Source organism: Coregonus lavaretus, assembly GCF_964263955.1.
Source record: "Coregonus lavaretus genome assembly, chromosome: 2".
NCBI classification, from domain to species: domain Eukaryota; kingdom Metazoa; phylum Chordata; class Actinopteri; order Salmoniformes; family Salmonidae; genus Coregonus; species Coregonus lavaretus.
In genome coordinates, this window is record NC_139989.1 from 45,212,588 (window position 1) to 45,232,413 (window position 19,826).

General features: G+C 41.5%; 1 protein-coding gene across 1 annotated transcript in view; it reads left to right on the plus strand.

Annotated features, from left to right (window-relative positions):
- Window positions 1-2,033: 2,033 nt before the first annotated feature.
- Window positions 2,034-19,826, plus strand: part of LOC311105152 (glutamate receptor ionotropic, NMDA 2B-like) — a gene marked incomplete at both ends in the record, with an annotated part of 77,474 nt that continues 59,681 nt past the window's right edge. The window contains 1 exon segment of the mRNA XM_084147194.1: window positions 2,034-2,060. Coding sequence (XP_084003320.1) covers window positions 2,034-2,060 — 27 coding nt within the window.

The window sequence follows — 19,826 nt, forward strand, 5'->3', positions numbered from 1 at the left end:
GGAGAACTTGCACAATTGGTGGCTGACTAAATACTTTTTTCCCCCACTGTATCTGTATTCCCAGTCATGTGAAATCCATAGATTTAGGGCCTAATGAATTTATAACAATTTAATGATTTTCTTATATGAACTGTAACTCAGTAAAATCTTTGAAATTGTTGTGTTTATAGTTTTGTTCAGTGTATTATTATTATTATTATTATATTAAGGACTGGGGAGTTTTTCAGGATCAAAATAAACGGAATGGAGCTAAACAGGCAAAATCCTAGAGGAAATCCTTGTTCAGTCTGCTTTCCACCAGACCCTGGGAGATGAATTCACTTTTCAGCAGGACAATAACCTAAAACACAAGGCTAAATCTACACTGCAGTTGCTTACCAAGAAGACAGTGAATGTTCCTGAGTGGCCGTGTTACAGGTTTGACTTAAATCTGCTTGAAAATCTATGGCAAGACTTGAAATGGTTGTCTAGCAATAACAACAACCAATTTGACAGAGCTTGAAGAATTTAGAAAATAATAGTAATGGACAGACTTACCCAGAAAGACTCACAGCTGTAATCGCTGCTAAAGGGGATTCTAACATGTATTGACTCAGGGGATTTAATACTTATCTAATCAATATATATTAATATATATCAATATACATTTTTTATTTATTTTTACAAATGTTAGAATTTTTCTTCCAATTTGACATTACAGAGTATTTTGTGTAGCTCACTGACATTACTTTTTCTCAATTCAATTCTTTTTAATCCCACTTTATAACACAACAAAATGTGTGGTGTGAATACTTTCTGAAGGCACTGTATACGTCTATTCATAAACCTGTCTGCCGCCCGAGGAAAATTTTCCGACGCTGTCCTAAAGCTTTGTCTAAACATCAATATGCCTCGCTTGCGATACGGTTTTGGAAACATTTAGAACTTAACTTTCACATCAGCGAGAAAGAATAATCATACATTCAAAAGAGTTACTACACACCTTTATAAGGGAGGCAGGTAGCCTAGAGGTTTAGAGCATTGAGCTAGTAATTGAAAGGTCGCTGGTTCGAATCCCTGAGCCGACTAGGTGAAACATCTGTCGCTGTGCCGTTGAGCAAGGCACTCAACCCTAATTGCTTCTGTAAGTCGTTGTGTATAAGAGATTCTGCTAAATGAATAAACCATTTTTAATGCCATATTTCAATGTTACGGCACTTGTTTACAGAAGACCACCTGTTCTAATTAGCTATCGAAGTGTCTCTGTACCCCTGTGTGTAATGGATAAAGGACGTCAGAATAGTGTTGTAATTGAAAAATACTGTCGACTGCAACTGTGTTAAAACCAGTTAAAACAGTGTATAGGAAGTGTATATTTTGCATTTGTGAAATGATTTTGACGTGAGAATAGACGTCTTTATGTTTCCAAAACGGTATCGCAAAGATGATTAGTAACGTTTAAACAGAGCATTGGGATTGTAGTTCACATGGAGCCAGCTGTGGTTCATCCCTTCAGCTGAGAACCCAAGAGGGGGAAGCTGTAAGCCCCCTTGGGCCCCCTTGGGCCCCCTTGGGTTCTCAAGAGCTAGCTTATCTCAAAGTCCCATGTACACGATTATATCAAGACATCAAAGTAGTATGAAATAAGATCCAAGATCAAAAATATGTCTCATATTATCTGATGTGTCTCATACCTTATTAATGTGTTGAGTCTTTCTCTATGGCCTTGCATTTACACACGGTCTTTGGATATTTAGGCCTACATTCACAGTATCATCATAGCCATCAAAATGTAAATTAACTGTCATAATGTAATACATACTTAAATGCTACTTGGTTTGTAGATGTAATGTGTTCCTTTGTTATCGTTCAATGACAGAGCAGTTTTAAAGTTATATGTTATAGTTTCAATTTTTGAGTAGGCTATTGTGATGCATCTCTTTCTTGTCTTTTTCCTCGTGTGTGCATCTCAGTTCACCCTCCCTCAGTCTGAGGCTATGAGAGGGAGAGAGGAGTCCCAGGCCACACCATCATGCTACTTCTGAGAAGCAAGGATGACATTTTGGCTGGCAATACACAAGGTAGGACACACTGATGAGCATTTTTAGACTATCATTGTCTTACAGCAACTACCCACACAACCCATCTCATCCCTGTGTGTGTGTGTTAGTCACATACTGTAGGTTGCACACTGGGGATACTGTATGTATTTGAGTTTGTCTCGTTTTGATATTCTTCTGCTCGTCTGTGAAAATGAGTCAACAACATACAGTGGGGGAAAAAAAGTATTTAGTCAGCCACCAATTGTGCAAGTTCTCCCACTTAAAAAGAAGAGAGAGGCCTGTAATTTTCATCATAGGTACACGTCAACTATGACAGACAAAATGAGAAAAGAAAATCCAGAAAATCACATTGTAGGATTTTTTATGAATTTATTTGCAAATTATGGTGGAAAATAAGTATTTGGTCAATAACAAAAGTTTCTCAATACTTTGTTATATACCCTTTGTTGGCAATGACACAGGTCAAACGTTTTCTGTAAGTCTTCACAAGGTTTTCACACACTGTTGCTGTTATTTTGGCCCATTCCTTCATGCAGATCTCCTCTAGAGCAGTGATGTTTTGGGGCTGTCGCTGGGCAACACGGACTTTCAACTCCCTCCAAAGATTTTCTATGGGGTTGAGATCTGGAGACTGGCTAGGCCACTCCAGGACCTTGAAATGCTTCTTACGAAGCCACTCCTTCGTTGCCCGGGCAGTGTGTTTGGGATCATTGTCATGCTGAAAGACCCAGCCACGTTTCATCTTCAATGCCCTTGCTGATGGAAGGAGGTTTTCACTCAAAATCTCACGATACATGGCCCCATTCATTCTTTCCTTTACACGGATCAGTCGTCCTGGTCCCTTTGCAGAAAAACAGCCCCAAAGCATGATGTTTCCACCCCCATGCTTCACAGTAGGTATGGTGTTTGGATGCAACTCAGCATTCTTTGTCCTTCAAACACGACGAGTTGAGTTTTTACCAAAAAGTTCTATTTTGGTTTCATCTGACCATATGACATTCTCCCAATCCTCTTCTGGATCATCCAAATGCACTCTAGCAAACTTCAGACGGGCCTGGACATGTACTGGCTTAAGCAGGGGGACACGTCTGGCACTGCAGGATTTGAGTCCCTGGCGACGTAGTGTGTTACTGATGGTAGGCTTTGTTACTTTGGTCCCAGCTCTCTGCAGGTCATTCACTAGGTCCCCCCGTGTGGTTCTGGGATTTTTGCTCACCGTTCTTGTGATCATTTTGACCCCACGGGGTGAGATCTTGCGTGGAGCCCCAGATCGAGGGAGATTATCAGTGGTCTTGTATGTCTTCCATTTCCTAATAATTGCTCCCACAGTTGATTTCTTCAAACCAAGCTGCTTACCTATTGCAGATTCAGTCTTCCCAGCCTGGTGCAGGTCTACAATTTTGTTTCTGGTGTCCTATGACAGCTCTTTGGTCTTGGCCATAGTGGAGTTTGGAGTGTGACTGTTTGAGGTTGTGGACAGGTGTCTTTTATACTGATAACAAGTTCAAACAGGTGCCATTAATACAGGTAACGAGTGGAGGACAGAGGAGCCTCTTAAAGAAGAAGTTACAGGTCTGTGAGAGCCAGAAATCTTGCTTGTTTGTAGGTGACCAAATACTTATTTTCCACCATAATTTGCAAATAAATTCATTAAAAATCCTACAATGTGATTATCTGGAATTTATTTTCTCAATTTGTCTGTCATAGTTGACGTGTACCTATGATGAAAATGACAGGCCTCTCTCATCTTTTTAAGTGGGAGAACTTGCACAATTGGTGGCTGACTAAATACTTTTTTCCCCCACTGTAATCTCAAATTCAACAACATCTCCAAGTTTACAAATTTTTGGTGTCCCATAAAACTGTCATCTCCAGCATAAACATATCAATGTGGAGATGGTTTGTGGTGGTAGTGGTGCAGGGTGGGACCTGCAGGCCTTGTGGTGGAAAGGGGCTCAGGCTTTCAGCGTGGTGCACTTTTTGATCAATGGACTGCATCAGTGTGTGAGCTTTACGTGGTTATTCAACCTGACTCAGCTGCTATTGACTACTAGCTTCATTTGCATAGCTCTTAAAGGATTTGTTGAATGAGATTTTGTGGCAAAAGGGTGTGCCCATTTGTGAGTGCTTGTTTGTGTGTAGGCCTATGTGTGTCTGTGTTTTGTTATGTGTAATAAGATGAAAGAAGACATTTGTTATTCCCTGATGTCCGACTGAGATTGGACTCGCTATGTATATGAATACAGAAACGGTAAATAATGGCCCATAAACAGCTATTATCAACCAGAGGAGCCATTATCATATTTCCATTTTTCCCTCTTTGCAATGCGTTCAGCTCATCTCTCTCTCTCAATACTCGTTCCCTCTCATAAGCATCCTCTTACTCTCGCTATCATTTTGACTTTGAACGTACGCTCTCCCCATTTCCACCCTCCTATCGTCTTTTTCTCCATGCACTGTTAATCTGGCGTGACTTTCAAGAGACTGAGCCACTACATAGTGTGAGACTGAAAAACTAAATTCTTCTCTCAGGGGCTGTAGATGTGAGCACACTACAAATGCTATTACACTATCACTACTATAACTGAAAAGCACCACCCTTACAACGGCCTTCTTTACTGTCCCTGTAACAGTAAAGAAGTGTTACTGACGGCTCATGTCGCATTATTAGAACTAGCATTAATATAGAACATAACTAAATCAACATTATTATTGAATAATATTACCCGTTTCACTACTCTGTTTCAACTCCACCTACTTTTACATTGAGTGTGTTTAAGCCTTTTTGAATAGCAATATTTTTCTACATGAGGCTATTAGGCCTAAATTCAATTATTTTGTTCTCTCTGATCTTTTATGAAGCTTAGAAACTAAATAGGACATTTTAGGACATTTTAGAATAATGGTTCAAATAAGGATATTGGTCTATCAGAATTCTAGTTCATAGATCTGTTTTAATTCTTATCTACAGCTCATGAATACCTATTACAAATGGGATTTCTTCTCTTTATTGTATTACTGTAGCCTTTATCATTACCATGCACAGTTATGTTTCAATGCTCTGCGGCTTGGCTCTTGCGTTAGTCATTTTTCTTTTGACTAATGGAGAGAACGGTCCCGAAGCAGATGGAGAGCAAGAGAATAGATTGCAGTTTGAACTGATGGAAAGGAAACCTTTTAAAATTGTGTTTTATTTTACTAAGTCATCAAAGCAGTTTAAAAATAGACTCTCGGGCAGCACATACAAACATAGATCCCAAACACACGTCAGAGGTAGACACATGCAGTTGCGTATACAATACAATACAGCTACAACCTTTGATCTCTAAAATAGTCTGAAATATTCTAAAATAAGCACACTCTGCCCTCCCCCTTACCATACAACCTAATTAAAGGATGGGTAAGACTTACTACACATGGAGATCTATATCTTGCCTATATCTTGACACCTGCTCCAGTGTTTCATACTGTTTTATACTGCTTTCCCCTCTTTGCTGAATAGCCAGTTTGCGTCTTCTGGTAGGATACTCAATAATTGACATTTCTGTTTTTGAGAGAGAGAGATTTTCTTTAACGTATCCACAAAAGGTGGCAAAATGGAGATCCTGAGACGAGTTAGCATAAAGGAGGAGGGAAGGATAGTGAAGAGACTAAGACTATTCTTCAAGTTTCTGTAGATGTGTACATAGGTCTAGATATAGTAGAGTAGGAAATAGAATGGTTCTATTGCTTGTGTTTGATGGCTTGTGAGAGTATGGCGTGGGGTGTATTGGATCATCAACAATACTATTCCAATATTGTAGGCCTATTTGTGAATATTATTCGGGGACGTATAAGAACAAACGATTGCTGTGTAGTCTTTCTGGGTTAGGATCTGTGGAGTATATTCAACATACATCTGGCTAATAATTATTGAAGAATGTAGTGGGTATTGTAGAATTATATGGAAACTATTGGCTTTAATAGGTTTTATTGCAGAGGTAATGCTATCAATGAATATTAATTGGATCTACCACAATCACCTTTTTAGATTGAACTGACACATGTCAGGCTGCGCATAGAATTGATTGAATTGTCAACAGGAATCAATACACCTTCACTCATCCTTGTCTCCACAGAGGAACATAAGTCACCTGGAAAACCGCTTCGAGACCCAATCATTAGCTGAGCATTGCGTTCCACATTTGCTTTGGTGACATCTGTTACCTTCAGGCACTTCTTTGGAAACTGCCATGTCGAGACTTCAGAGATGTATGTTGATGCTCCAGTTGCTGTATGTATGTATGTATGGAAAAGCCTACATATACATTGATAGCTTTGAACAGTTACTGTACCTATTTTCCTCTCCACCCAAAGGCTGTTATTTTTTTATGTGAAGAATGTTTTCTTCTCATTCTGCTATTCAATGATAATGTAGGTCAGCATCTTCAGATATCTCTATATATCAGCAAAATACAGTTTGTGTTTGTTACACAGCAATGATGTTCTGGTGCTGTACATACAAAACCAGGCCTTGCTGCACTTAATTTGAGCCACAGGGAGTTAGTTTTATTAAAATGTCCCATACGTATTTGAAGTAACAAAAACTTTAAACTTCACAACCTGTGTGGATATTGCATGATGCATCAATAGGAACGTTCACAGACTAACCATAGCTTTATAGGGAACACACTCAGTTTGAAAAGGCCATGACAAGTTCTATATTTGCTGTATGGGATTACCTTAGCATTTTCTACGGTCATAAATCTTCAGAATGTGAAAGTAATGTTATTCAAATGTTTTACCTTGGCTTAACTACAGAGGCAGTGGTCTCTGGGGAGAAATTAAAGCTTTGAGATGGACTGTGGTTTAATTCATCCTATCAAAGAAATAGGATATTTTCGTAGATGCAATAGTCTACATACAGTATTCTGTACATTACTCTTTGTTCTCCTACATTATAAGGTTGCCATATCCATCAAGCAAAACACTTACATTCCTAAAAGCCAGTTTATGATGTCACAACCATGAAATGTACAGTACAAATATACCAAGTGAGTGACCCTTGTCCATCCTGAAGTGCAGGTTTTTCTGAGGCTAACACTGCCACAGTCCAGCATCTCTTCTCACTGGTATTGAAATGTTATAGTTAATGGACACTTTGCTTGAGTAACCCCGCCAGCCAGCAACCTCTGTTACCCTAAGGAATCAGAAGGATTGATGTGACTAGTAGATAATATTAGAAGTTATTGATTGGACTGTGTTAGGGAAAATTGCCCCCTGGAGTTTCCCAGCACAACTGCCAATAGGAACCTAATTCTCCCCTGATTACCTTCCAGTTACTGTCAAGATCTGTGATACGTGGCAGCAAAGAGCTGTGGGTGTTGGGCATTGCAGACATATATTTACCACTGAGAGGAATAACTGGTTTAGCCTCTCTCTGTCCTATATTAGGGAGAGGGAGCGATGTCTTGATGAAACGATGACACGCCCAAGGATGTTACAGTGTATAGAAGTGTAACCAGCATCGAGTATGATTGAAAACAGGAGGGTTCAATCTCAACACGCTCGTCAAAGTGTGTGATACTATAATATCTGAGAACAGCCAATGCAGCACAACATCATAATTTAAAGCACTCTGGTGTAAATAATTGCATGTATTCAATCAATTTCACGTGTAACTCTCATTGATTACTGAAGCCAAATATGGTTGAGAGCTAATGAATAATGTTTATAAATGTTGGATTATAAAAGTACAGAACCACCGCTTTGCTCTGTGGATGTTGCCTTCCCACAGATTAATTTGCACAGATTTAGTCTAACCACAGTATTATAGGGAACACTCTGTTTCTCTTGTCATTTTCTATTTAGTCACAACCTCTGCTTAACTGCAACGCAACTGAGTTTCAAACCCCAGGTTGAATACATGCAATATTTTCAGTATTTAATTTAGATTTTTCCCCCTCCTGACTTTTTTAAAATCTGGGAATCAAACAGAATAATTGTCAGAACTTATTTTGAATCTCTTCTCAACCGCCGCTCAGCCATGCAAGCAACACATTTCAAACACTGTGGCTGCTTAAACACCTCAGTGCAAAGTGTCCCAAATTCAACAAAGTTCAACTGCCAAGTAATGTGGATTACCTGCTTCATAGTTTCCGGGACGCACGTCACCCTTGATAAATACAGACGCTACTCACGTACAGTGCACAATTTGTTGTGTTACAGCCTGAATTTAAAATGGATTACATTTAGATTTTTTGTCACTGGCTTGCACACAATACCTCATAATGTCAAAGTGGAATTATGTTTTTCAAAATGTTTACAAATTAATAAAAAATGAAAAGCTAAAATGTCTTGAGACTATTCAACCCTTTTGTAATGGCAAGCCTAAATACGTTCAGGAGTAAAAATGTGCTTAACAAGTCATAATAAGTTGCATGGACTCACTCTGTGTGCAATAATAGTGTTTAACATGATTTTTATATTACTACCTCATCTCTGTACCCCACACAATTATCTGTAAGGTCCCTCAGTCGAGCAGTGAACCACAAAGACCTGGGAGGATTTCCAATTCCTCGCAAAGAAGGGCACCTATTGGTAGATTGGTAAAAAAAATTGAATATCCCTTTGAGCATGGTGAACTTATTAATTACACCCCTCTTGGCATTTTTCCTATTTTGTTGCCTTACAACCTGGAATTAAAATGGATTTTTTGGGGGGTTTGTATCATTTAATTTACACAACATGCCTACCACTTTGAAGATGCAAAATATTTTTGTGTGTGAAACAAACAAGAAATAAGACAAAAAAACATAAAACTTGAGTGTGCATAACTATTCACCCCCCCCAAAGTCAATACTTTGTAGAGCCACCTTTTGCAGCAATTACAGCTACAAGTCTCTTGGGGTATGTCTCTATAAGCTTGGCACATCTAGCCACTGGGATTTTTTCCCATTCTTCAAGACAAAACTGCTCCAGCTCCTTCAAGTTGGATGGGTTCCGCTGGTGTACAGCAATCTTTAAGTCATACCACAGATTCTCAATTGGATTGAGGTCTGGGCTTTGACTAGGCCATTCCAAGACATTTAAATGTTTCCGCTTAAACCACTTGAGTGTTGCTTTAGCAGTATGCTTAGGGTCATTGTCCTGCTGGAAGGTGAACCTCCGTCCCAGTCTCAAATATATGGAAGACTGAAACCGGTTTCCTTCAAGATTTCCCTGTATTTAGCGCCATCCATCATTCCTTCAATTCTGACCAGTTTCCCAGTCCCTGCTGATGAAAAACATCCCCACAGCATGATGCTGCCACCACCATGCTTCACTGTGGGGATGGTGTTCTCGGGGTGATGAGAGGTGTTGGGTTTGCGCCAGACAAAACGTTTTCCTTGATGGCCAAAAAGCTCAATTTTAGTCTCATCTGGCCAGAGTACCTTCTTCCATGTGTTTGGGGAGTCTCCCACATTACTTTTGGCGAACACCAAACATGTTTGCTAATTTTTTTCTTTAAGCAATGGCTTTTTTTCTGGCCACTCTTCCGTAAAGCCCAGCTTGTGGAGTGTACGGCTTAAAGTGGTCCTATGGACAGATACTCCAATCTCCGCTCTGGAGCTTTGCAGCTCCTTCAGGGTTATCTTTGGTCTCTTTGTTGCCTCTCTGATTAATGCCCTCCTTGCCTGGTCCGTGAGTTTTGGTGGGCGGCCCTCTCTTGGCAGGTTTATTGTGGTGCCATATTCTTTCCATTTTTTAATAATGGATTTAATGGTGCTCTGTGGGATGTTCAAAGTTTCAGATCTGTACTTCTCCACAACTTTGTCCCTGACCTGTTTGGAGAGCTCCTTGGTCTTCATGGTGCCGCTTGCTTGGTGGTGCCCCTTGCTTAGTGGTGTTGCAGACTCTGGGGCCTTTCAGAACAGGTGTATATATACTGAGATCATGTGACAGATCATGTGACACTTAGAATGCACACAGGTGGACTTTATTTAACTAATTATGTGACTTCTGAAGGTAATTGGTTGCACCAGATCTTATTTAGGGGCTTCATAGCGAAGGGGGTGAATACATATGCAAGCACCACTTTTCCGTTATTTAGTTTTTAGAATTTTTTTAAACAAGTTATTATTTTAATTTCACTTCGCCAATTTGGACTATTTTGTGTATGTCCATTACATGAAATCCAAATAAAAATCAATTTAAATTACAGGTTGTAATGCAACAAAATAGGAAAAACGGCAAGGGGGATGAATACTTTTGCAAGGCACTGTATCAACACACCCAGTCACTACAAAGATACAGGTGTCCTTCCTAACTCATTTGCCGGAGAGGAAGGAAACCGCTCAGGGATTTCACCATGAGGCCAATGGTGACTTGAGTTGAGTTGAGTTTGAGTTTGAGTTTATTTTTACAGGGACAGTGCACATTAATCAACATTTCAGTAAAAGTGCCGGTTTTAGCCAGCCGGCTAATTTTCAACCGCAGTCCCTGGGCAGGTTATTAAAAACAATTACAATATAGACAATAACAACATAGAACAAGACATAGCATACAGACATAGCAACATAGGACAAACAAGACGTAGCATACAGACCGAGCAACATAGAACAAAAAGCAGCAAGACAAAATTCATAAAAGCAACAAAGTGTTTCCACACCTCACAAGTTACAGACAACAGACATGGAAAGCGGCAACACACAGCTAGGGACCATGTTCACAAATCTGATTGACCTTTAGCCATGTCTTCAAGCATTTTGTGAAAGTGTGATATGTGGTGCAGTTATGTGTGTCTGATGGCAGTGTATTCCAGACATGGGAAGCTCTCACAGAAAAAGCGGATTTACTAAAGGTGCTTTTCCTTAGGGGAACTACACAGTCACCTCTCATGGCAGACCTTGTGGATCTGCTGCCATATGTTTGGGTTTTCTGTTTAACAAAAATACTGAGTGGAGGGGGAGCCAAGCCATTTAGGATCTTGAATACAAGACATGCATCGGTGTATTGCACAAGATTTTCCCAACTCAGGAGCTCATGCTTTCTAAGGATGTGACAGTGATGATGGCTATTGGGCTTCCTATCAAGCACTTTGAGAGCCTGTTTGTAGACAGACTGAATAGGTCTTACTGTTGTACAGCAAGCTTGGGCCCAACTAGTCAAGCAGTATGTTAAGTGGGGGAGTATCATAGATTTGAAGTACAGTTTTGCTACCTCTGTAGTCAAACAATTTCGTATAAATCGGAAATTAGCTAGGTTGAATTTGGTTATTTGAATTACCTTTTTCACATGCTTTTTAAAAGAGAGGTTGGAATCAAGTATGATGCCAAGGTACTTAAAATCAGATACCCCCTGGAGCTTCTCCCCTGACACATAGACTTCTGGCTCAGTAGCATCTGTTGCCCCCTTTGTGAAGAACATGCAAACAGTTTTTTTCACATTGAGATGCAAACACGAGTCACTGAGCCACTTTGTAACCTGGACCATTACAGTAGTGAGTTCTTGTGCAGCTTGTTGTTTGCTCTTTGCATGCACATATATCACTGTATCATCTGCATACATTTGAACTTCAGACCCAGTACAGACAGAAGGCAGATCATTAATGTACAGGCTGAACAGGAGGGGCCCCAGTATTGACCCTTGGGGCACACCCACATCATAGCTAAGAGTGGGCGACAGCTCATTGCTCACTCTGACACACTGAGTTCTGCCTTCAAGGTATGATTTCATCCATCTCAAGGCATCGGGGGAAAAGTTGAACTTGGACAATTTTGTGATGAGAATCTCATGGTTAACAGTATCAAAAGCCTTCCTTAGGTCCAGAAACACAGCCCCAACAACGCCCCCTTTGTCCATCTTGGACTTCACATTTTCCAGAAAAAAGCAGTTGGCCATTTCTGTGGAGTGTTTCGCTCTGAAGCCAAACTGCATGGAATGTAATGTGAAGGGGCTGTTGTTGAGGTGGGCAATCAGTTGTTCTGCTACACACTTTTCAACAATCTTTGACACCACAGGTAGTATACTAATGGGCCTGTAGTTACTCACATCAGCAGGGTCGCCTGATTTAAAGATGGCCGTTATTATGGCCGACTTCCATACCCTTGGAAACACCCCGAGACCAATAGATGTGTTGGTGACCTTAGTAATGGGGCCAATGAGTGACTCTTTGTAGTTTTTAAGAAAGGTAGAGTCCATCCCAAACACATCTTTGGCTTTAGAGTTCTTTAGTGAGCTAATCACCTTGTCTACCTTTGACTCAGAAACCTCCCTTATGATGAAGACAGGTTGAGCATCATTTACTAGCACTGAGCCCAAGAAACCAGTGGAGGGGTTCTGTGTCAGTACCCTGACAGAGTCAATAAAGTAGGAATTGAAGGCTATTGCTATTTCGACTGCATCCTGTGTTAGATTGTTATTCACCATGATTTCTAGTCTTTTTGCAGTGTTACTATGGTCTTTCCCTGTTAACTTTTTTAGATTCTCCCAGATCAGTTTAGAATTTCCCTTTGCTTCACCAATTATGTTAATAAAAAAGTTTGCCTTGGCCTGTCTGATTTCTTTCATCACCTTATTTCTCAACATGGTAAACCTACGTCTGTCATGCTCTAATTTGGATCTTAGGGCTATTTTTAGATAATAATCTCGTTCTTTCATCAATTTCCAGATTTCTCCATTTAGCCAAGGAAGAGTGCTCTTTTGGCCAGGTTTGGATTTGATTTTCTTTAGGAAACCATTTAATGTAGTCTGGATTGTGGATAGAAAAACTTGACTATCAGCTTCCACGTCTGCATAGGACAAGAGATCATTCCAGTTAATTCCCTTAATTGCATTTTCAAAATAGCTTAATTCACTCTTAGGTATTCTTAGTTGATCAGGCTTTCTAACAGTAGAGAGGTTAAACCTGCTCTTAGACAGCTTTCTGGCTATAAGTGTCAGATTATGATCAGATAGCCCAGTAACCATATTGAATGATTTAGTCACTCTCTCTGGTTTATTACTGAACACCAAATCAATCTGTGTTTTAGAGCAACAAGTCACCCTGGTTGGCCCTTTAACTAGCTGTGTAAGGTCAAAGGTATTAGTGATCCGTTTGAGGGTTTTCCTACAACACTTGTCTTCATAATTAATGTTAAAATCTCCCATTAAGATGACCTCTTTCCCAAAATCACATTCCCTAAGCATGCTATTAAACTGATCAAAAAACACACTTTTGGTGGAAGGTGGCCTATACATTCCAATGAGGGTAAAAGACATTTGGGGAGACAGTGTAATGTTCAGGCCAATACATTCTAGTTCATTATCACATGACCACTCAATTTGTTTACATCGGATATGTTCTTTAATATAAATCATCACACCCCCTCCTCTTCCTTCAGTCCTGTCTCTCCTGAAAACATTGTAGCCAGGCACAATCAAAGCAGCAGATGGAGAGTTTCTATGGAGCCATGTCTCTGAGAGGCAGAGAAAGTCAAGGTTGGAGTCTGTGAGTAGATGTTGAATTTGATCACTTTTTGGAATGACACTACGAATGTTCAAGTGCCCCCCTAGTAGTCCCTTGGGCTTAGCTCGTGGGTCCCAGATGACTCGAGAGTGATTGACACATTGAAATAAATTTAATTTTCTGTGTTTTCTGACGGCTGGGTTTAGGCCGTTTTGTTTCGTTTTGATTAGGGGCAGTTCGGTAGCGCAATTAACAATCCCTCCCGCCTGCACTGGATGCGGGAAACTAATTAAAACAGCTTGCATACCAGAAGCAGAGTCAGGGATCGCATATAGCGACTTTGGTATGTTTGAAGAGTCAAAATCCATCCTGGAGCCGGGTGAGTCGAGAGAAACCACAGGACCATAGCACTCACCCACCTCCACAGCGGCGACGATCAGTGGACGAGGCCATCCACCGCCCTCCACTCCGGTGCGTATCGCTGGCTCCGTGATGTTGGGCCCAGGATTGAGTTGCACATCCCCGGAGAGCAGGAGGGTAGTGAACAGGTAGTTTAACAGTTTCCGATAAATGTTGGACTTGTGTTTGTTGCGCCTAAGCGGTTCAGTAGAATAAGGAGCGAGGTAGACTTGGCCATTATTCAGAACATTATGGTATGCTGTGTACTGTCCGCTCCCGTGGAACGGTGAACCAATGTGTTTGTGTTTGGTGTTAATATTCTCCGGTAGTAGACTGACTGTGTCATCCCAGCAAGGACGCACTGAGATTATCAGTAGAGCAGCTACATAACTGACAATCATGGCAGAGTACTGGAGATAAAACACATAATTGCGCTTTAATTCTTTGCATGAGTTACTTAGTTACAGAGTTTAATGGCTGTGATAGGAGAAAATTGTGGATGGATCAACAACATTGTAGTTACTCCACAATACTAACCTAATTGACAGAGTGAAAAGAAGGAAGCCTGTACAGAATAAAAAATATTCAAAAACATGCATACTGGCGAGCGTGAATGTATGTGGGTATCAACGTATCAACGAGTGTTTGTCTATGTTACAGTTGGCATGGGCAGTGAACAGCTTGGCAATTAATTAACCATGACCAGAGAGGGATGGTGGGGGGCAAGAGGGGCGCGGGGGGGGGGAGTTAAAGATGGTGGCTGAGAGGAGAGCTGGAATGGGGTGTAGTGGGGGAAGTATGAGGGTGGAGGAGGTGGAGAACACAGGCTTTAAATAAAGCCCCTAGAGGAAGACGACAGAGTGCTAAATGAAGCCACAGCCCCAAATGTTCACCACCTCGAAAGCTGAGATAATTAGGCCACGTTCACACCGCCAGACCCTGATACGTTCACACAACCAGCCAGACCCTGATACGTTCACACCGCAAGCCAGACCATGATACGTTCACACCATCAGACCCTGATACATTCACACCGCCAGACCCTGATACATTCACACCGCCAGACCCTGATATGTTCACACCAACAGACCCTGATACATTCACACCGCCAGACCCTGATACGTTCACACTGCCAAACCCTGATACATTCACACCGCCAGACCCTGATATGTTCACACCAACAGACCCTGATACATTCACACCGCCAGACCCTGATACGTTCACACTGCCAGACCCTGATACATTCACACCGCCAGACCCTGATATGTTCACACCAACAGACCCTGATACATTCACACCGCCAGACCCTGATACGTTCACACTGCCAGACCCTGATACATTCACACCGCCAGACTAGATAGCTACCACCATAGCATTAGCCTAATGATCCTTCTACCCATTGTGGTGAGTGATTTGAAGGAGTCAGGCACAGGAGGGCAAATCACAGAATAAAAGGTTTATTCTGAAACACAGTAGTACGCAGCAATGCGTCAAACACTCCAGTGCGGAAAACAGGCGCACTGGAAAACAACGAAGCACACGGGTGAAAATAACCCGGCGATACAAAATAACAAAGAGCTCCACCGAGCTAATCGAACCTCCACAATAAACAATCACACACAAAGACAAGGGGGCAGAGGGAACACTTATACAGGTACTGATGAGGGGATATGAACCAGGTGTGTGTAACAAACAAGACAAAACCAATGGAATGAATAGATGAGGAGCGGCAGTGGCTAGAAGGCCGGTGACGACGAACGCCGAAGCCTGCCCAAACAAGGAGAGGAGGCAGCCTCGGAGGAAGTCATGACACCCATCCAGTCATTTAAGATCAATGGACACTCACACTGTGAGTGTGGGATAGATGGGCTTTTCTGGCTCAAACCTCCAGGAAAAGAAAGTCGTGGTATATTGCACTGTGTCGACCGTGATGAAGATCAGCCAAGTGCAATGTGAAGACATGAGGGAGTGTTGCGGATGTGATCAGTTTAAAAGCCAGTAGAAAATGTTCAAAAGCTTTACACAGGTGAACGGAAAATGGCTGAAGCCCAATGATGATTTACATAAGAGTTGCCACCATAATCCCTCTAAAAGTTCTTAAAGATCAATGGACACTATCTAACAAGGCCATACAAAAACATGCATAAGGCATAAAGTAAGAAAAGTTTCAAAGTCTTGACACCCTGCTATCCTGTTTTCACTCACATTTACATGTATGATGTCCAATTAAAGGTTTACCCTGGGTTTACAGAGGAGAGGGCTCCTTCCAGGTGGTGGTTGGCTCCAGCTCCCCCAGCCCTCCCAGAGCTGAATCAGGAGTACGAGGAGCCCGGCTGCATGCTAGAGGGCCAGCCACTGTGGGGCGGGCTAACCAGCCACCTTTCATGTTGCTGCCATTGATTGGGCTTCGTTGAGGAGGAGAACTGATGTGTCTTATGAAGTCGGGGATACGAGGAACATAATCCCCCATGGCTCCTTAGGGCACGAGCTGCCAAGCCCTGATCTAGATACCGTGTTTGTGGCCTTGTGTCCGAGGTAAAGAATGTGTAATTGAGAAGGCAGTATGGTTAAGGATGGCTGGCTGGGGTAGTGTGTGAGTGTGTTTCTACATGTTCATTACCTAAGGTAAGGGCATTGTATAGTGTACATTAATGGATTATATTGCATTGTATACATATGCATCAGTCAAAGTGTTGGTGCATGTGGGTGTGTGTGTCTGTGTGTGCTTGTTTACGGCTGTGTGTTTGGCTGTGGTCTGCATCGCCAGTGTGTGCCAAACCTTAAAGAATTACTGTGAGAGTGACTGAGGAAGGGAGATGTGGAGAAGAGAAGGGGGAATGAAAATAGAGAAAGGCATGCATGTATGCGCAGTTACGCGCACACACACACACAAACAAACTGTAAAAAATCTGACCTGTACTGTGAGCAGAATGGGGGAAAAAATCCCCAAAATGTACAGTGAGCTATATAGAGAGGAAAGTAAGGAATAAGGGAAGTTGAAATGTACTTTAAACTTTTCCTGTTTTCATTTTACCCTGAATACGCATTCTTCACTTATCTCCTCTGTCCTGCCACCATTCTCTTTTTCACACTGTTCCCTCTCTTCTTTCCCTCTATTCCCTCTGTCTCTTGTGTATCACCGCTCTGATCTAACTTTGGTCCTGCCTCTCTATCTCTATCTTTATAACTCTCTCTCTTTCTTTCAATCTGCCTCCCTCTCTTGCCAGCACACACTCTCTCTCACCATTTTTAATTAAAATCTCTCTGCATCAAGGGATTCCGTTGTAGCTGTGATTTAAATGGGAGGATGACATAAACTTAACATTACTGTCAGACCAAAGCAAATTCCATCAATTCATGTGAAATTTGCTGCACTGGCCATTCCCCAACAGTGTCTGTTCTATATATACACTGCGTATCATTTTTTCTCTTACTATTCTTTATTAAAACAAAACTTGCCAAAGCCATCTGTCATGAATGTTACCGCACACACTGACTGACTACTGTACCCCCTTGCTGTGTGAAACAAAGCACTTTCCCCCCTCCTAGGCATTTTGCCCACCACCTTCCCCCCACCCCCTCGCCCACTGTGGACTCAGTCTTGGGTGGATGAGGTCGGGTCTTAATACATCAGGATGTTACCACCGGCGCTAAGGCTAGTTTTTAATTAAAACTGTGAATCAGTCGAGCCATATTATGAATTGTACTCTGCTACGAGTGAATAAAATATGCTCCTCAAATGTTTCTGAGAGTTGGGCGCGCTGGGCTGACAGTGTTATGAAAGAGTCTGGGAGCTTAGTGCTTGCATAAAAATAATAACTCAATAGGGAGGCCCACAGCCATTAGGGTCAACACCATTATATTACACAAAACAGCTACAAGGGCTTTGACGATGCCGCTAGGCCAGAGAGTGACGTAGACGCACAGGTTTCACATCGTGACACTTTGATGATGTTTACATTTGTGTCAGTTGATGATATCAAAACACATTCACACACAACATGATTATTATGATGCTGATGCTCAGGTGCTTTTGTCCCCTGGCTATTTTCAACACACGACTAATGTGAAACATTTGCTTTTCAAACACAAACAATTGCTACATATATTTAGGGCCATTCATGAAAAGAGGTGGGCAGGGGGACTTACTCTCCACCTTTCCCTTTCGAAAGGCAGAAATGCATATTTATATGCAAAACTGTGTTTTTTGAAAGCTCCTCTTGAAGGTACCACCAGGTTGCTTAACAACATGTCTACTTCAACGGTCCTTATTGCTAATTTATGACCTTTTGGTGTCTGTGAGTACAACTGACACCGTCCCAGAGAGAGCAGGGATGAGCCAGCAGATGAAAATTAGCCCTGTGGAGCGTAGCGAATAGGAAGCGCTTCATGAATTCAGTCAGAGGACGACTAACAGCAATTCAATCTTACAGCTTTTCACAAGCAAACTCATGAATGATAATTGTTTCATAATTGAAGGTGTTGGCGGACTCACTTCACTGACTGTGGTGATGCAAATGAAGTGCTCTGGTAGTCGTAACTACTGCCACAGATAACTCAGGAGGGTTTGACCTGGTGGGATTCACATCACCTTTTGCACACAGGCCTCTATTTTTGTACCGTCATTTGCGTATATTTGCATATATGAATATACTATATGTAAGCTATTCCATTTGGTATGTAACTACATTTTATGAAAAGTTTTGTTCTGTACGGCTAGCTATGAATCATCAGCCTATACTGTGTGGCAATACAATGCAATTAATCACCATTATTTAATTGACTTTCTATTTCTAGATGATAACTTGATAAAGAGTACAGAAAGTACATTGTCAAATATGTTTTACTTTGTGTTGTGCTTCTTATCATTGCTTGATTTGGACTGAAATAGGTGCCGGTACTCATTTTGGGTGCTGTTACTGTTTATATTTAGGTGCAGGAGCTCCACGATACTTTTGAGCTAATATTCTGTAAGAGGAACAGGAGCTCAAGCAGTAGAACATTTGAGGTGCCGGTACTCAGCTCCGGTGAGTTCCTGTCCAGGACAAGCACTGCTTCTTCTACAGTAGTTAATGGAGGCGGGTCTCTTAGAACCATACAACGAACAATACAAACAAAGTGTGTTTGATTGAAACATTACGATAGTTGTCACACAGATACCATGTTGGAGTGACAGCTCTAGATGTGGGGGTGCTGTCGACGGAGCTGAGGCTTACTCTGCAGAGTGCCTCGTGGCTGAGTGCTGGGTGGGATTAAACATGGGACATCCATTGGAAAGCGCTCCTAGATGTCATTATCCCCGTGGGGAGTCTCATCATTTGCTGGGAGCGGAGGCGCACACGGCCCTGGAAGACGGCTGGAGACAGGCATGACAGCCTTACGCCTGCAAGAAATAGTGATGATCATGCATAAAAACAACCACGGAAAAGAGATACTTAACTGGAATCCTAGTCTCCAGCGACGCTCACAAGGGTTTAGACATGCTGCCAAAACAGATGCTCCAGCGCTGAATTACACCCTTTAATAATGTAATCTGTCTCACACCTTCGCAAAATGTGGCGTAGTCTCCAAATGACATGTCCCATGAATTAATGCTTACAGTGAATCAAAATCCATTAATTAAAACATTAAATGAATACTTGAAAATTAAATCCATCAGTCATTCACCTGACTGGAGAACAAAGTAATGTATTACTATTTTGCCATTATTGAAGATAGAATTGTGAGGAATTTGATACAGGTCAAGTGATAGCTGCTGTTATTGCTCTGGTACACTAAACAGAAGCTATCACACACTATACTGAAAAACCCTGGTCACCATCCATCCAATCCGTAACCAAAGCAATATTACAGTCCAAGCCTTTTGAATATCAGTTGCGACACTGTATCTATGCATTCTGTAAGTGAACTTTTTCAAAGCCATAGTAGCCATTGGGAACAGAATACAGTTGTCATCCTCAATTGTTAGTTTGTCGTTT